The sequence below is a fragment of the Armigeres subalbatus genome, chromosome 3, assembly GCF_024139115.2.
Source record: "Armigeres subalbatus isolate Guangzhou_Male chromosome 3, GZ_Asu_2, whole genome shotgun sequence".
Taxonomy (NCBI): Eukaryota; Metazoa; Arthropoda; class Insecta; order Diptera; family Culicidae; genus Armigeres; species Armigeres subalbatus.
The window spans coordinates 328,721,765-328,740,989 of record NC_085141.1 but is presented as its reverse complement, the minus strand read 5'-3'; the positions used below and the strand labels follow the sequence as shown (position 1 = coordinate 328,740,989).

General features: G+C 40.0%; 1 protein-coding gene and 1 long non-coding RNA gene across 2 annotated transcripts; both read right to left on the bottom strand.

Annotated features, from left to right (window-relative positions):
* Positions 1-8,120: 8,120 nt before the first annotated feature.
* On the bottom strand, positions 8,121-15,669 carry LOC134221188 (large ribosomal subunit protein eL27). The gene is made up of 3 exons (XM_062700382.1): positions 15,520-15,669; positions 14,931-15,152; positions 8,121-8,418 (listed from the first exon to the last, which is right to left on the bottom strand). The coding sequence occupies exons 2-3, from the start codon at positions 15,147-15,149 to the stop codon at positions 8,227-8,229; spliced, it is 411 nt and encodes a 136-aa protein (XP_062556366.1). The 5' UTR covers positions 15,150-15,152; positions 15,520-15,669; the 3' UTR covers positions 8,121-8,226.
* Positions 15,670-18,397: 2,728 nt separating this feature from the next.
* LOC134221187 (uncharacterized) lies at positions 18,398-19,225 on the bottom strand. Its single transcript, XR_009982247.1, has 3 exons — positions 19,073-19,225; positions 18,936-19,013; positions 18,398-18,708 (listed from the first exon to the last, which is right to left on the bottom strand). It is a non-coding gene; the product is annotated as an uncharacterized LOC134221187 (long non-coding RNA).

Sequence of the window (19,225 nt, the reverse complement as noted above, 5' to 3'; positions counted from 1 at the left end):
TTGTTTCTAACGATTGAGATTCGCGGGATGTTCATTATTTTTTAGCAAACAAGGTTAATCGATACATACTATTATGATAATTATTCAGTAACAGGCGAATTCGAGTGTATGTTTCTGGGTAGAGTATGTACGAGAGTTTGGGAGAAAAGTCTATATAGAAGCGATTGCTTACATTCAAAATCAAAATTTTCTCCACATTTACTTCACTTTTTATTATATGGTTGCATGTTTTTCATTGGCAGTGGTTTCTTATATACGGTCTTCAAGTAGCTGTTGAAGACACATTCCACCCAAATCAACCGCAAATAAAAAACCAACGGAGGCACTGAAAGAGATATGCAATTTAGTCAGAAAAATCATAATATAAACACTATTCGGATGAATGCCCATTCGAAAGAAGACAAAATTTTCTTTCATTTTGCGAATATTCCAACTCTGTAAAATGAATAGACTAACCAGAAAACACACTATAGTTTGCAGTGTAGTTTATTCATATGTAGTTTATTTCAAACTAATAATAAAATAAAATTATTTATATATAAATACAAATTCAACTAAAAATATGTTTTAATACAGATTTTATTTTCTTCCGGGACACCTCTAGTTTTGCGATTTTATTTTTGTTTGTGTTAAACAAAACAGCCACCAAACACCGATGGGGGCAAAGTTAGCCCCTAACGAAAATCACAAACACCGTACTTATATACGTTTTTCTCGCTTCCTCTTATGCAAAATTACCGTTAAGTTTGTTCTTACATCTATCTTTTTCTTTCACATTGCAGTTAATTCCGTTAATTCGCGTTACAATGTTTTCCAATAGACCTGTGCAGGAGTTCATCAAATTCACTCACCCGATGGATTTTGACATTTGAGCGGGTCGTCTTCTCGAACAAAAGTTCATTTTGCGTTCATTATGCGACCCGCTCAAACGTCATAATTTCTTGGGGGAGTTCATTTTGCGTTAGTCTATACCGTTCGATATCCGAATATCGGCCATGGCATACGACGTATATGCATACGACGATAGTGAGAAACTTTTTTTTTTAATCTTTATTTAGGTGAGGTACTCTCCCAAATTTTATGCCGTCGACTAGCACCAATTGCAAGGGAGTTTGTGCAGAGGACCGACATCCAATTTTTTTACTATGGATTTTGACAGGTTTGCCTGTTCGTTCTTTTTTGGGGGATAAATTTATCCCCCAGTGTCAAATTACCCAAATACTAAGTATAAGTCTTATTTATTTTGCATTAGTATGTGCGCGAATTTTGAATGTTTACGTTTTTACAGGAGAATATGATGCAAAACGCCCATACCACTCAATAATCCAACATGATACAATCATAAGAAAATAGAGAAAAAAAATGAACGAACTATCCAGTTTTCCGCGAGCGGTAATGGCCGCCAGCTTGCTTGCGGTTCAGTCTCTGATTTGACGTGTCTGGAGGTCAACTGCACCCACCGCTCCGAGCATTCTGACCAATGTAGCATATAAGAAGGTGCTGATTCAATGAATTCAAGCCTTCTTATATACCACATTGATCAAAATGCTCGAATGGTGGGTGCAGTTGACCTCCAGAAATGTCAAATCAGAGACTAACCCGCAGGCAAGCTGGCGGCCATTACCGCTCGCGGAAAACTGGATACATTAAAACTATTTTACACTCGATTCCATGCTTTAAACATAAGAATGTTCAACTTATTTGGTTAATTCTTCAGAATACTACTTGCACAAGGTACTGTCTATACCTTTGTTCGTTTTATATCATTTTCACCCTCGGAATTGTTTATGTTGCATTCGCAGTGCACTCGTATTGGTGACTCAGAAAAGATGAGACAAAGATGGCGTAGCTTGTCACCCCCGTGAGTTTGTGGGGCAGTACCAGACGGGTTTTATGGGCGAACGCTCCACGATGGACCAGGTATTCGCCATTCGCCAAGTACTGCAGAAATGCCGCGAATACAACGTGCCCACACATCATCTATTCATCGACTTCTAATGCTACGTTTTGACAGGGCAAGTGAATTGAACAACTCAGTTGAATTCAATTGACTTGCCAAAAGTTGAACATGTTCAACTTTCTTTTCGTTCAAGTGAATTGAATTAAGGTGTTTACACGTTCAGTTCGCGTTCGATTCAAGCGACTTGCTCAATTCACTTGCATTGTCTAAACGTAGCATAAGCCGCATATGATACAATCGATCGAGACCTGGGAGCAGGGTTGCCATTATGCCAGATATATCTGGCACTGCCAGACTTTTTGGCAGCAAAAAGAGAAAAAGAGATACCACTCAAAATGCCAGACTTTTCAAATTTCAGGCAGACTTTTTTTTCAAATTATGAACTGCATGAACATGTTCAAACATTTCTAATGAGTTATTATTTTTATATTCATTCATTAACTGTAATCTGACCGCAACTTCATCTCGCTTCCAATAATTCATTTTTGAATCAATTTCAATCTTTTATAAATAAAATGAAGTTATGGTTTCCGCGGATATTGTTCCGGATTGCAGTTTGGCCATGCTGGTTTCCAGAAATCGGTTTTGCAGCAATCTGTCCAGGCAAATTTTTGACGTAATTTCTTGCGTTTCGAGTTCTGGAAATGGTTACAACATTCTGTAACAATGTACCCAATAAATGTAATCATTGTCTAATTCCTGGTTATTCGTCAATTCGGCGTCCTTCTGGAAGATCCGAAACATCATTAAACTTATTTTGATGGACCTAATTGGCCACTGGAGGTCGTACGGAAGATTCGGAGCATACGTAAAAGTGAAAAGTTCATAAAACTCATCCGTCTCTGAATAGCGAATGATTGACGTTGTCCGTTTTCATGAATCTAAGTGGCCACCGAAATTCCTCTGGAAAATCCGGAACCTCCGTAAAAGTGGTTAATTCACGATACTCAGAGCGCAATTTTGTTCATATATTTTCATTATCGTACTCTGACTCAGAGTCTCTGAGTAACGAATGCTTGTCTTAACCCCTTCTCATGGCCTAGTTACGCTCTGGAATATCAAAATCCTCTGCTATTATGGACATTACATAAAAAATATGAAAACACTTTTAACAAATATTCAACCATTTTTAATTTAAGCTCCATTTGTTTGTTAATCGATCAATTTAAAAATGGTTTGAACTCCATTGAGTGTTACTTAGAAATTCAACATAGAAGCGAATCCCGTTTTTCTAAAAGTCAAGTTTCGCCAATAGAGGAATTGTTCCAATCTCCATCTCACTGAACATATATTCATCTCATTGCGAAACAAAGAAATACGGCACCAATTTCGTCGCTTCTTTCTGTAAACATGCGTGCTAACTGCTGAAAAAAATCACAAAAATAAAAAACAAATTAAATACTTTTCCATTGTTTTGTTATTGATGGGATGAACATCGGAGCCATGAGATGAAGTCCATGAGACGTTCCCCTGATTATGTCTATTCTTTTTATAATTTTCAGATATTTCAGAGCTAATCTAAAATCTAACAATCAATTCAATCTGAATTTTCTGAATTGCTTAAAATTATACGATTTCTAAGAATCTATTTTTTACAAATATCGAATTGGTTTAACGAATATCTTAGGTTAAATTTTGATAAACATAGAGCAAAAAGAGTGTCAAAACAAAATTTTCTAATATTAATAAAAATTATTTAAATTAGATCACATTTTTAGTTAAAATCTCTTAAATTTAAAAAAAAAATATCATAAATTAAAAAAAAAACCTAAATAAAAACTAAAAATATAGGGGAATGACGTATTTGGCAGGGTTTGTTCTATTATTGTCAGGGGGTTTTATTATGACTGATTATGCTCAAATTTGGCCTAAACATTTATTTTTATTTTTTTTATTATTATTCTTTGCATATCAAAGGATCTTCATCTTCTTCTTATTGCCATTACATCCCCACACTGGACAGAGGACAGAGGCCGCCTCGCAGCTTAGTGTTAATTAAGCACTTCCACAGTTATTAACTGCGAGGTTTCTAAGGCAGGTTACCATTTTTGCATTCGTATACCGTGAGGCTAACACGAAGATACGAAGAAGTCGAGACAATTTCCAATGCGAAAATTGCCTAGACCGGCACCGGGAATCGAACCCAGCCACCCTCAGCATGGTCTTGCTTTGTAGCCGCGCGTCTTACCGCACGGCTAAGGAGGGTCCCTAATATCAAAGAATATTGTGGCCAAATTTCATAAAATTCGGTCGACAAAAACCCCCTGCCAATAATAGAACAAAACTTGCCAAAGCCGTCTTTTCCCCTATAAAGACGAATTTCTTCGCCAGATTTTGCCAGATTTTTATTTTTTAACATGCCAGACTTTTCCCAAAAAGTAGTGGCAACCCTGCCTGGGAGCTGCGGACTCGATCGAATCCAATTTTCAAGATATTTTGCTTGAAACTCTCAAATTTCCTCTCAGTGTTCACTGTACACGTTACGATTTTCTCACATTGAATTATCATTATGTTTATCTTTATAAAATTAATTACAAAGATTTCGTCAATTTACCGCATCGTATAAATTAACGTGACGAATGTTAAATTAATTCATACCCTCCACTTATGTTGAATCCGCCGATATATTTAAATTGACGCCATAAAATTGAAATTTGTTCAAAATGAGCTATATTTAGTATGAGTTGATTTATACGTGTACTCTCTCGTCTGCGCTCAAAATGCACAAAACCTCTCTCGATGCGATGGATACTTTTTGACAGCTTACTTTGGAGATTCTTTGACACTCGTTTTGACTCTATCCGCAGCTCCCAGGCTGTGGCAGCTAATGCACAAACACGGATTTCCGGATAAACTGACACGGTTGATCAAAGCGACGATGGATCGGGTGATGTGCGTAGTTCGAGTATCAGGGGCATTTTCGAGTCCCTTCGAAACCCGCAGAGGGTTACGGCAAGGTGATGGTATTTCGTGTCTGCTATTCAACATCGCTTTGGAAGGGGTAATAAGAAGAGCAGGGATTAACACGAGTGGTATAATTTTCAATAAGTCCGTCCAGCTTTTTGGCTTCGCCGACGACATAGATATTATGGCACGTAACTTTGAGAAGATGGAGGAAGCCTACATCAGACTGAAGAGGGAATCTAAGCAGATCGGACTAGTCATCAACACGTCGAAGACAAAGTACATGATAGGAAGAGGTTCAAGAGAAGACAATGAGAGCCACCCACCGCGAGTTTGCATCGAAATCGAGGTGGTAGAAGAATTTGTGTACTTGGGCTCACTGGTGACTGCCGAAAATGATACCAGCAGAGAAATTCGGAGACGCATAGTGGCTGGAAATCGTACGTACTTTGGACTCCGCAAGGCGCTGCGTTCGAATAGAGTTCGCCGCCGTACCAAACTGACAATCTACAAAACGCTCATTAGACCGGTAGTCCTCTACGGACACGAGACCTGGACGATGCTCGTGGAGGACCAACGCGCACTTGGAGTTTTCGAAAGGAAAGTGCTGCGTACCATCTATGGTGGGGTGCAGATGGCGGACGGTACGTGGAGGAGGCGATTGAACCACGAGTTGCATGAGCTGGTGGGAGAACCATCCATCGTTCACACCGCGAAAATCGGACGACTGCGGTGGGCCGGGCACGTAGCCAGAATGTCGGAAAGTAACCCGGTGAAAATGGTTCTCGACAACGATCCGACGGGCACAAGGCGAGGTGCGCAGCGGGCAAGGTGGATCGATCAGGTGGAAGATGACTTCACGCACAGAAATGTATTGTAGAAACAACAATATTTCGGGTCAAATTCAACAATAAATATTGTTAGCTCAGGGCTAATAATATTTACCGTTTGAGTTAATCCAGAATATTGTTGTTTCTACAATCAAAATATTTAGAGTTCAATCTTTCGCTATTGTTGAATCAACAATATTATTGTTGAAATAATTCTAACTGCATTGTTGATTCAATATATGAATACGATAGATTCAACAATATAATATTGTTGAAATAAAAATCATTTATATCTAGCTTGTATTTTTTTTTTCAATTTAGAAGAAAAGTAAACAAAACGAATGAATGTTAAGTAAATTCTTTATTTTTCAATCAAATGATCATATTCAAATTTTTCAATTGTGGCAAATCTGTTGATGCTGCTGATCTGAGACTGCTGATGATCTGTAGGATGAACAATTGTATCAATGAAGACAATCCTGAAAATAAGATATTGTTATAAACCTATTTATGATTTTGCTTTCAAGGTTAAAATTTACATCTTTATTCACCAGCACTTTTTCGCCATATGTTTATTGGAAAACATAAAGTTATTCTCAGCCTCGTTCTTAGCAACGCGTCACAATGTAGCTTCCTTCATTTTTCAATCCGTTTTATTCTGAAAAAGTTCAAGAAAAATCCATATTTGATTTTTAATGGCAATGTGTTTCAAATATTTGAACTTACCTGAGTAGCCAGCACAACCAGATAATGATAATCTTCTAAAAAAATGTTGTCTTTAGGATGGAAAAAATCAATTTTTAAAATTTAATGGTTGACACAGGTTGACACAGGAACACAAAAGGAGAAAATACACGTAGAAATATACACGATTAATCATATTCAAGCAAGTAAGAAACAACAATAAATATTGTTGAAATTCAATTATTATTGTTGTTTCAATCAGTAAATATTGTTAAAACAACAATCAAAACTTTTTAATTCAATAATAGATGAATTATTGAAATCAATAATACATATTATTAATTCAATCGTGAGAAATTGTGCTGCGTGTTGCGGACCCTCCGTAGACTGCGTGGTTGGCGACGTGTAGCTATGGACCGAGCCGAATGGAGAAGACTCTTATATACCGCACAGGCCACTTCGGCCTTAGTCTGAATAAATAATAATAATAACCAAAAAGTGTGTCTACAAAATTTTGTACACATACACACACAGACATCACCTAGATGAGCTGAGTCGATTTGTATATAACACTATGGGTCTCCGAGCCTTCTATCAAAAGTTTGGTTTTGGAGTGACGTATACTTAGTATACGAGAAAGGCAAAAAGATCTCTTCAGAATCGTCATTGTCGTTTATACGGAAAAATTCGAAAAGTTAAGCCAAAAGATATTTTAGTTACCAAATAAAGATTGTCGCTTCAGTTCCCTTTGTTCTGCTGTCCGAAACATGTGTGGTACCTCACTGTCAAATCGTATGTATTTTTCCTTCATTGACATTTAGATCCCCTATCCTCGCCAGCAAAAGATGTTCCGGACAGCGACGACAGCGACAATCTTTATCTGGTAAATAAAATATCTTTTGTTAAGCCGAATAGTCTCTTTGTCTGGGTGAAGATTTTTCCCAACGGTCAATTCCTTTTCTTGGATAAATTGTTTAAGTCCTGAAAAGGACTGTGGGTAATGAATTCTCGAAGTTCCTCTCACTTTGCCACCGGCGCCATAGAAAACGATAAATACACGTACGCTTCCATCGCGGGCGGAAACCGAAAGTTACAAATAAATATATTTTCGTTTGGTTTCGCGCCACTTCCTTCTTCTTCTTTTTGCATTCGTATATCATGAGGCTAACACGATGATACTTTTATGCCCAGGGAAGTCGAGACAATTTCCAATACGAAAATTGCCTAGACCGGCACCGGGAATCGAACCCAGCTACCTTCAGCATGGTCTTGCTTTGTAGCCGCGCGTCTTACCGCACGGCTAAGGAGGGCCTCGCGCCACTTCCGGATCTGCTTATTTTTCCTTTATTTCGGACATTTTTGAGGATGGTGTCTTTTAGGATTGTTATGTCCTCCCATGAAGACCAGTCGAGTGGTTTCAGCGGCTGATGAGTCGTGTAAATCCCTTTCCCACGGTTGGAGACTTTTATCCAATTGGGAGCTTCTATTCGGCTTCTTGATTCAGTTGACCTCCGAGCAGGAACAAATTATGATGACAAAATACCTTCCGTTTCGTATAGCTATAGCTATTAGTATACGCAGTCCATAATTAACAACTGAAAGCTTGGTGAATACTTCGTTACGATTCGTTCCAATCGTAGGATTCAATGAAAATATTGTTTCAATATACCCTTTTTTCGTTATAAACATGTTCAATATTATACCTATTTCTTTCGAGAATAAAACTACAAACACAGGAAAGCTCCAGACATTTTCCATTCTTGTTTACGGTTTTATTACACAGCACTCTCCCTCAGAAACTCATTCTTCCTTAACGATAAAAAGAAACAAATGGGATTCCCGTTTTTTTTAGAACCGCAGCTTCTGGAAGAACCACTTGTTCTTGCCAGACTTGTGACGTTCCTCGAACTTGACGCGAACCTGGAAGCGGGCCTTCTTGCGCTTGACTGGGTCCTTCAGGTCCTTGGCGGAATATTTGTTATCCAGGCTGACGTCCGGGACGCTGTAGCGAGTGGGCATCAGGTGGTTGTAGTTCAGCATCTGTAAATAAGCATTATCGAATGATTAATTATGAATGATTTGTCTAGTTTACAACAACCAGGTCCAAGATATATCTCCCCCATCCCCCGCATTTTTGTATACCTAGTACATATATGTACTGTCACAGTATCTTAGTACACCCCCCCCCCTCCCAGTCTCATAAAACCTGTGACGTTATTTTTGAATGACCCATCTCGCTCTTTTAAATAAAAGTGACCAGCAAATGATTTCTTAGCGATTTATCACCTTAAAAAGAAAACTCTCATTGTTTTATATAATTCTGAGGTGATTAACTCCAAACAAATCCTTGTCACCTTTTGTTTAAAAGAGTGAAAATTTCAAAGCTCCATTATGCCATGAATAGTGTCTTGTGTGGTAAGAACAATAGATACACTATGCCCAGGAAGTCAAGAATGTTTCCCACCCAGAAACATCCTAGACCGGATCGAGAATTGTACTCGTCATCTCCGGACTGGTAATCCTACGCCTTTGCAAGGCTAACTTGAAAGACCCAGTTAGATCTAAAGATGCATCAGTTAGATCCAATAATCTTCGTAACATATTCTCACGATGTTTAAATAAATTCACCAAAATTATTTTCATTAGTGCTGTCCAATGAGTATTTCGAACTCGAAATTGTTCCCGTACTGCTCGCTTTTTTGTCAACAAATGGACGTGAGTGGATGGAAATAACTTCGAGCTGCTCATTGAACAGCATTATAATAAACATTTGTAAACCCTTAGAATTGGTGCTCTTATACTAAGGACACACCTGTGGTACTTGTACCATGGTACAAGAGAACAAGAAAATTATTCGAAGACTTTCTTCCATAAAGACAATAATTGGTATGGTAGGGGAGGAGGTTCGGTTGTGGGCATCGTTCGGTTATGGGCACCCCTATGTATCTTTTGACAGATAAGAGATGCTGTCATTCTGACAACCGTCATTTGTTTGCTATAATAGCATGATGTTTTGTGCTCAATATCAAACCGGATGGGCATCTCTACTTTGAACTAGAAACAAATACATAAATTTTTCGTACAAGAAAAACAACACGAAAGTTTTTTTTGGCCTTTTTCAAAGTATCATAAATTAAAGGATTTAATTCAAAAAGTGAGTTCTAATGCGTATTTACACAGTAAATTTAATCTATTTTGAGGCCCAATGTCGATTGCCATCAAAATTTTAGCGCGAATTTTTTTCTTCTCGTTCCAAAAAGGCTGCGAAATTCGGTTGTGGGCACCTTTATTGGTTCGGTTATGAGCACCCTCATTTTATTGACAAATCATTCAATATCGTTTTACTTGTCCTTTAACTTATTTTTAATAACGTTTTAAGGCAGTTTTTATAATTAGTTTGACATAATTGTTCGAAATAATGAGTTTATTTAATATTTTTGTTTTTTGGGCATGTCTAGTCATTATACACACACTTTTTGGAACAAAGCGTTGACCGATTTGCTTGCAACAAGTTGCATTCGACGGGGAATGCTTTCCCATTGTTTCCTATTGAAAATTGGTTAGATCGAACTATGGGATCAAAATTTATGGCCAAAATATAATTTTTTGTAATGAACGAGAAAGGCACTATTACCGCTAGGGTGATTAATCAGGATTTTTTGACTGTGATGCATACCAATAAAACGTAAATCAATGAAAAATTAAAACCCATTTACCTAAAGTGCTATTTTAAACCTTTCTTATGTGATTTTTTTCAACATCCTCCTTAATGCACCGAGGGAGGCATCATCACTGCTAGGTGAATTGATTTGAGTTTTTTTAGCGTCTCCTGGCTTTTAGAATGAATAAACTATTCCTTGTCTTTAAATCTTGGCACGGCAAATGCTGGGTAAAGCGTACCATTGGTACTTCGCGTACCTGAAGGAATAAAATAGACCCCATCTCGCGGTCCTTAGCCTCTTACCCAGCAACTCCTATCCCTACCTCCCCGCGGTGCTGGCCGGGATACGAGCAACCTTAGGGAAGATCGGGTAACCAACCCCGGTGGGAACTATGGTCGTATGCTGACAGGAAGGGGGGTTTGCTCTTCCGGAGGTGCAAATCTTATTGAGCGTCTGTTCTCCATGTCAGGATCGGCTCACAACAGCGTCTGTTCTCCATGTTAGGGGCGGCTGATCATCGTCCGAGTGCCAGCGAGGGACTCTATGAAATTGTGCACCATGGTCCACCGGAAATAAGGAGGAATGTTCCTCCGGAAATTTAGGGGTTTGGTGTCAGGCCCTGCAAGCCAGCCTTTAAAAATCATAAGCAACGAACAATCAACAAGAGAGTACGGACCGGAACCATCGGCGAAGACCACTGCGACGAAAAGGGACTAGCGATTGGAAACTCGGTTCGTGGAACTGCAAATCTCTCAACTTCATCGGGAGCACACGCATACTCGCCGATGTGCTCAAGGACCGTGGATTCGGCATCGTAGCGCTGCAGGAGGTTTGTTGGAAGGGATCAATGGTGCGAACGTTTAGAGGTAATCATACCATCTACCAGAGCTGCGGCAGCACACACGAGCTGGGAACAGCTTTCATAGCGATGGGCGACATGTAAAGGCGCGTGATCGGGTGGTGGCCGATCAACGAGAGAATGTGCAGGTTGAGGATCAAAGGCCGGTTCTTCAACTTCAGCATAATCAACGTCCATAGCCCACACTCCGGAAGCACTGATGATGATAAGGACGCATTCTACGCGCAGCTGGAACGTGAGTACGACAGCTGCCCAAGCCACGACGTCAAAATCATCATAGGAGATTTGAACGCTCAGGTTGGCCAAGAGGAGGAGTTTAGACCGACTATTGGAAAGTTCAGCGCTCACCGGCTGACGAACGAAAACGGCCTACGACTAATTGATTTCGCCGCCTCCAAGAATATGGCCATTTGTAGCACCTACTTCCAACACAGCCTCCCGTATCGGTACACCTGGAGATCGCCACTGCAGACAGAATCACAAATCGACCACGTTCTGATTGATGGACGGCACTTCTCCGACATTATCGACGTCAGGACATATCGTGGCGCTAACATCGACTCTGACCACTATCTGGTGATGGTTAAACTGCGCCCAAAACTATCCGTCATCAACAATGTTCGGTACCGACGACCGCCGCGGTACGACCTAAAGCGACTGAAGCAACCTGATGTCGCCACTGCATACACGCAGCATCTCGAGGCAGCGTTGCCGGAAGAGGGTGAGCTCGATGGGGCCCCTCTTGAGGACTGCTGGAATGCAGTCAAAGCAGCCATTAACGACGCAGCGGAGAACAACGTCGGGTATATGGGTCGAAGTCGACGGAACGATTGGTTCGACGAAGAGTGCAGACAGATTCTGGAGGAGAAGGACGCAGCGCGGGCGGTCGCGCTGCAGCAAGGTACCCGGCAGAACGTGGAACGTTATAGACGGAAGCGGAGACAGCAGACCCGCCTTTTTCAGGAGAAGAAACGCCGCCTGGAAGAAGCGGAGTGCGAGGAGATGGAACAGCTGTGCCGTTCTCAAGATACACGCAAGTTCTATCAGAAGCTCAACGCATCCCGCAAAGGCTTCGTGCCGCGAGCCGAAATGTGCCGGGATAAGGATGGGAGCATCTTGACGGACGAACGTGTGGTGATCGAAAGGTGGAAGCAGCACTACGAGGAACATCTGAATGGCGCTGAGAGTACAGGCAATGAAAGTCAAGGCAGCGGAGGAGATGACTACGTCAGTTCAGCGGACGATGGAAGCCAACCAGCCCCCACCTTGAGGGAAGTTAAGGATGCCATTCAACAGCTAAAGACCAATAAAGCAGCTGGTAAGGATGGTATCGGAGCTGAGCTCATCAAGTTGGGCCCGGAAAAGCTGGCCACTTGCCTGCACAAACTGATAGTCAGAATCTGGGAAAACGAACAGCTACCGGAGGAGTGGAAGGAAGGGGTTATATGCCCCATCTACAAGAAAGGCGACAAGCTGGAGTGTGAGAACTTTCGAGCGATCACCATCCTTAATGCCGCCTACAAAGTGATATCCCAGATCATCTTCCGTCGTCTGTCACCATTAGTGAACGAGTTCGTGGGAAGTTATCAAGCCGGCTTCGTTGACGGCCGCTCGACAACGGACCAGATCTTTACTGTACGGCAAATCCTTCAAAATGCCGTGAATACCAGGTCCCAACGCACCATCTGTTCGTTGATTTCAAGGCGGCATACGACAGTATAGACCTCGTAGAGCTATGGAAAATTATGGACGAAAACAGCTTCCCTGGAAAGCTTACCAGACTGATCAAAGCAACGGTGGATGGTGTGCAAAACTGTGTGAAGATCTCGGTGGTACACTCCAGTTCGTTCGAATCGCACCGGGGACTAAGACAAGGTGATGGACTTTCGTGCCTGTTGTTCAACATTGCGCTAGAAGGTGTCATGCGGAGAGCCGGGTGTAACAACCGGGGTACGATTTTCAACAGATCCAGTCAATTTATTTGCTTCGCGGATGACATGGACATTGTCGGCCGAACATTTGCAAAGGTGGCAGAAGTGTACACCCGCCTGAAACGTGAAGCAACAAAAGTTGGACTGGTGGTGAATGCGTCAAAGACAAAGTACATGCTTGTGGGCGGAACCGAGCGCGACAGGGCCCGCCTGGGAAGCAGTGTTACGATAGACGGGGATACCTTCGATGTGGTCGAGGAATTCGTCTACCTCGGATCCTTGCTAACGGCTGACAACAACGTTAGTCGTGAAATACGAAGGCGCATCATCTGTGGAAGTCGGGCCTACTACGGGCTCCAGAAGAAACTGCGGTCGAAAAAGATTCGCCACCGCACTAAATGTGTCATGTACAAGACGTTAATAAGACCGGTAGTCCTCTACGGACATGAAACATGGACAATGCTCGAGGAGGACTTGCAAGCACTCGGAGTATTCGAGAGACGGGTGCTTAGGACCATCTTTGGCGGTGTACAAGAAGACGGTGTGTGGCGGCGAAGAATGAACCATGAGCTCGCCCAGCTCTACGGCGAACCCAGTATCCAGAAGGTAGCTAAAGCCGGAAGGGTACGATGGGCAGGGCATGTTGCAAGAATGCCGGACAGCAACCCTGCAAAGATGGTGTTCGCTTCCGATCCGGCAGGTACGAGACGACGTGGAGCGCAGCGAGCGAGATGGGCAGACCAGGTGCAAAACGACTTGGCGAGCGTGGGGCGTATTCGAGGATGGAGAGATGCGGTCTCGAACCGTGTATTGTGGCGTCAAATTGTTGATTCAGTGTTATCTGTATAGATGTAGACTAAATAAATGAATGAATTCAAGCATAATTTTTCATAACGACGTATGTAACAATTATGAGGATTCGAGAAATCCTTTGCAGAAAGTTGGCAAAACTTTTTCTAAAACTGTTTTAAAACTAAATCGTTTTTCAATACTTTTTTCCGCTGGCATGCATCATTACATGACACGTAATAAGCGTGCTTCACAGCAAAGCTCAGTTCATTCAAATTCACTGTGAAAAACGATAAAATTATACATACCCCGGTATGCGGCACGTACGTCGGTGGACATTGGTCGGTTTTCCATAGATGCACGATTGACGCAACTGCAGTTTTGTTTTGTTTTGCTTTTTTGTTACATAGGTCGCTCTCAGTTCCCATATGTTAAAGCGACGTATGTAACAGTGAGACTTCAAAAATAGAAATTTTTACATACGTCGATTCGCAAAAAGATCGAATTAAAGAATTTTAAGATCTGAAATCAGTAAAATCGATGCGTATTATATAAAGCCGCGTGTGATTGTCACGTTGTATTAAAAACCCCGTTTTGTTTACTTTTGTTACATACGTCGTTATGAAAAATTTTGCTTGAATTGTCTTTAAATCTGGGTGGTTTTTATTCGTGCTTCTTTATTTTTAGCTAAGTTTTCAAGGTGCCCACAACCGAACCACGAAATGAAAATGTCCAAAAATGTCAAATTTTCTAAATTGTCAATATTTTTTTCTAAATCGATGAAATCATATTAATTTCTTTGCTAGTAGTAAGGTTATAAGTTTAGCTTTCGATTGCTATGCAAATGTCGACATAAGATCAACTAGGGCCAAAGTTATGGACCAAACACAAAAGGGTGCCCACAACCGAACCTCCTCCCCTACTCATTTCAAGATTCTTGATGGTACTTATACCACCAATGTGTCATTAGTATTACACTTATTCACTGAACGTAAAAATTTAAAAACAATTCAAAATGTATTTTATCCAAAAATAATATTTTTAAATAGATTCAATATTTAATTTTATAAATGAAAACAGAAACACAAAAAAGTGATCTGATCGAATGTTTGCTTAAAAAGATAATTTCAATATCTAGTAGCAATGTTTACTTTTGTGACTTGACCCTTATATACCAATATATAATTGTCTTTTAAATACCAGGCCTGTGAAGTTTCAAAAATCTGGTACATCTTGTATTGTGCTGTCCATTGTGACACGCACTGTCCTCGCAATAAAACGAAAAAACGTGAACCCACAAACACTACTCACCTTGATGAACGGCTTGATCTTGGAACGCTTGTGCAGGCGGGTTTTGTTCATGCGACGCGTCACTCGTCGGGGATAGCGATCGATACCGGCAACGAGGGCATGTCCGAACTGCTTATCGGAGGTACCGTCGTCGAACGTCTTGAGGATGATGGCCTTGCGGCCAGCGTACCGTCCGCCGAGGACGAGCACGACCTTTCCTGTTTTCATAATCTTGCCCATGATCTGAAAGTCACAAAGAAAAATCAAAATATAAAGATCAGTTTCCACTTATTGTATTTTTATTAGAACATAAAGAACGAACGGCATGAAAATGTACGGATTGTGTCGTCCCAGTTTCAAAATTTCATTCTACATCGATATCCAATGTTCCGATGCAATGTTTGTTTGAGTTGTCAAACGTCAACTTCAGCGCCGATCCAAAAATCTGTCCCAAACATCGCAAAAATGTATCACTTTTCACGCCAAATCCGGTACATTTCGCACTTCTCTGCACTGGCGCTTGCTAGCCGAACTCTTCCTTCATGGTTCCGTACATTTTCCGGCCGTCGTACTCTTAGAACAAAGCAATTTTTGGGAAAAATTTACTCACTCAGTGAAATGTGTTCACTTTCGATCCCAATGGCCGACCGGAAAAAGAACTAGAACGGGACGGAGTACGTTGACATTTCGAATGGATGTGTCAAACACGAAAGCTGGTATAAAATTCGATTGATTCGAAATTTTCGAGTACTTGGAACCATGTGGCAATTTTTAGCTACACTGAGGCAATTTTTGCTTGAATTTTTGCGATCGATGAAAACTCGTTTAACTTTTTAAAAGAACCTAAGTAACATTTTTTTCATGAATTAATTTGAATACCACTCGAAATATAATGTGAATATATTTGTTACAAAGAATGCAAAATTCAAACTATTTATTTATTTTTATTTTCCCCAGATAATATAACAATACTTCTCAATATAAGATCTAAAACGAACATAACCACAATTTTCAATGTTTGGCTCCGGCACAATAGAAAATTTTGGCTTCAGTTTGACAACCAAATCGATTCTATCCGCACCACCCAGATAAATATTATTGTCAGATTCCCTGGATGTGATACACTGCGCGGCGTTTGTAATGTTCCCAAAATGGGTACTTGCACAAAACTTCACGCGGCGAATCACTGTCGAAAGGTATTGCCTGATTTTCTCAAAATTGCACGCGGCGAACCCTTCATGAAAGGTACCGCCGCGCTTTATGCACCCCGTTTTTTTTTGTTCGGGATGAACCACTGCGTCCATTTCATTGAACTTTTGTAGTATACCCGTGTCATTTGTTTTGTGCATGTCTTTCTGCTCCATTTCTATTGAGAAGAAATGAAGTAGTCGTTTTTTATTCAGATATTTTCTCAAGCTTAATGTAAGGCCTCTTTAGATAAAGGTACCGCTATTTACACCCTTCCAGAAACGGCTTATACCAACTCTCAAAGGCGCGCCCCTCAATCAGTTTCGGCTCAACAATAAGTGGGATAATACTGATTTTAACCATGCATCGGTACTGCAGTTCAAACATATTTTTGCGTCTTCTTATAAGTTCCGGATTCATTTTTGTACAGAGATCTGATTTCATTGCGTTTGGCAATTCTGAATCTCACCTTTACACAGAGCTCTAATCAGTCAGAGGGTTCAGCAGATCCACCGAATTCGTATCCGCTTCTTTCCTAATTAATCAGCGCTCTGGAGCTTGGAGATTCATGTCATCGACTTTAAAACCAGCCTAAGATTGAGTTACGTTTTTATAATTTACTCCATTGACTCCATCCAAAAGTGGCAAAAGTTGGGTCATCTAAAAGCAGATTATTGTGTCGCCAGCACTAAATTGTATTCCGACTTCCGACGTTTTACTTCCGAACTTACTTCCGACATCATGAACGTCAGAACAAAATTTGAATTTGCTACCAAAACATTGTCGGAAGAGCGTTCGGAAGTGTGAAAATCGACTTCCGAACCTCAATTTGGTGCCAGCGACGTTGTCAGCGACAAAACAAACTCGATTTTGTGACAGATAACACCGTGCAGTGCTGCATATTTATTTTATTTTTCCGTGTGAATCTCGTCGGAAGTGGGCCTTGCTGCCAGTTCATCAGCGTCATATAAACAGTTTTGGTCTAAATGCACAATATAGTCGTTCCATACTCTTCCGACCATCACTCATAAGTATTAACAAGAATAGTAAGAACTAGAGCACAGTGTGGTAGATCTTTCACCATAATGCACCACAAAAAAAGGTGTCTACCCAGCATTACAGGCTCCGTTAACTGCCTGGCTAATTGTTTCCCCCCAGGCCATTCATCCCCTCGGCACGGGTCGCCTGACACCTTGGGATTCGGGGTTAGGGACGTCATATTGTCAGTTTCAGTGTTTAACCGAGCCTGGCGATATGACTGGATTTACACCGTTACGCACTACACTGAGCTCAAAACTCCATTATATTTTATGTGCAGCAAGCATATAAAACTGATTCACAGTATTCCTTCTAGATTTTATGTGCAGCATTTAAACTGTATTATATTCTATTTGCCTTAACTTCAAATTTTATTGGTACTACAGATAAAATTTCAATGTATCGACTAATAGTTAAATTCTATCTGTTCTCGCATATATAATTCATAACCGCACAATGAACTGAAAATAAAAACAAATGTCAGAGAATCTTCTCGCACTCCCAGGTACATTATTCAAGTTTGTCTTGGAAAACAGGATATCATCTTGTCCAATTTAATTTCCTTCATTTTACAGCAACGAATAGTTGGTAATTGTTAATTTGGTGGTACATCTATTCTACTTGGAAAGAAGATAATACGACAGTACGGGGGTCCGGATTCGGATACAGGCACATCAACAGTGGAGATGATTCCCCTAGCTAAAACTGAACCTACCAGGTAAAATTTCAATTTACAAATTTCTGCTGAATCGAAAAGCTTACCAGAAATCCCGAATAGAATGAAATTATACAACTATTTTTCTAGTTATCGTTTTTAGATTATAGTGAATTGAAATTGAATTATTGATGGAATCATAAAAAATATCGAACGTTAATTACACCATGAATAATATTTATGATAGCGTTTATAATAATTTGATTTTAGACGATACACTGAACGGGTTGTTAAGTATCGTTACCATTAAAAATGTCAACATTTCCATACATTTTTGTTAAGCGATTTTACCAGATATCGTTAATTTATCATCATTATTTTTCTTGTTATGATACGGATTATAATTGATTTGAACAAAGAAGATAATTAGTATGATTTTTCAGAAAAAGATGTATAGATGAAATAATGATTCAGTGGTTAATCCAAATTGATAGGTGTATAATAAACATTCAGTTATATGATAACCTTATTATAGGATGTATCATGCTATTCTCTGAGCAACGATACTGAATATGATAGTCAAAGGAGGTGCTTTCCAGTTATTAATAAATCATTGAGCATTTAACAAGTTTTATTTACATTGTATTATCTTTTTTATATTTTTTTAACTGTTTTCTTATACTATTCAAAAAGATCACCGGAATGTATGTGATTCTCTTATTATCGATGCATCACCGAGCCGTACCGGTCTCATAATTCCTAAAATTGTTTCTTTTTAAGTTTTTCTAGCTTTAAGTTCACTTGTTAAACTTCTGCCTCATGATTATTTGAAAGCTTTGCGCTTTTTTGTGCGTTACTTGGATCACCTTCCATCTTCCATCAGTGACTCTTCGCAAATTTCGATCGTGCTGCTTGATCCTGTGAACAAAAATCAAAGAAAGCAATGAATAAAAATATAGGTGTTGAGTCCAGCGGTGAGCATTTTTTATGCCTGTTTTCTTGATAGGCATACCCCGGAAATAAGACCATTTTAACTAATCAAATTTTGGTAGTAGAATAGAATAAATCTAATCACGTCCGAGATCACGTCAAAATTTGAAATAGACTTCTGACCCATCATCTTGCGCTTCATAGGCAATTCTTACCGTTTTTTCGCGGCTCAACCAAATCCGATCGTACAATGACATACCCTTCGAGTTTTTTATTTTTTTTTGTAGATGCATCTGAAAATAAACAACAAATATATAATATTTATATTTTGTATAATATTGTTTCCACTTACATGAATTCTGATCCGTTTTATTTTCGTTTTCGGCATACATATTTCGTTTTATATGCTCCACCTCGTGCTCCACATCGTTGTTGACTTTGTAACAAAAACTTAAATGGCAGTTGGAACTGATGCCGGTGCATTTGTCACTACTACACTGAAAAA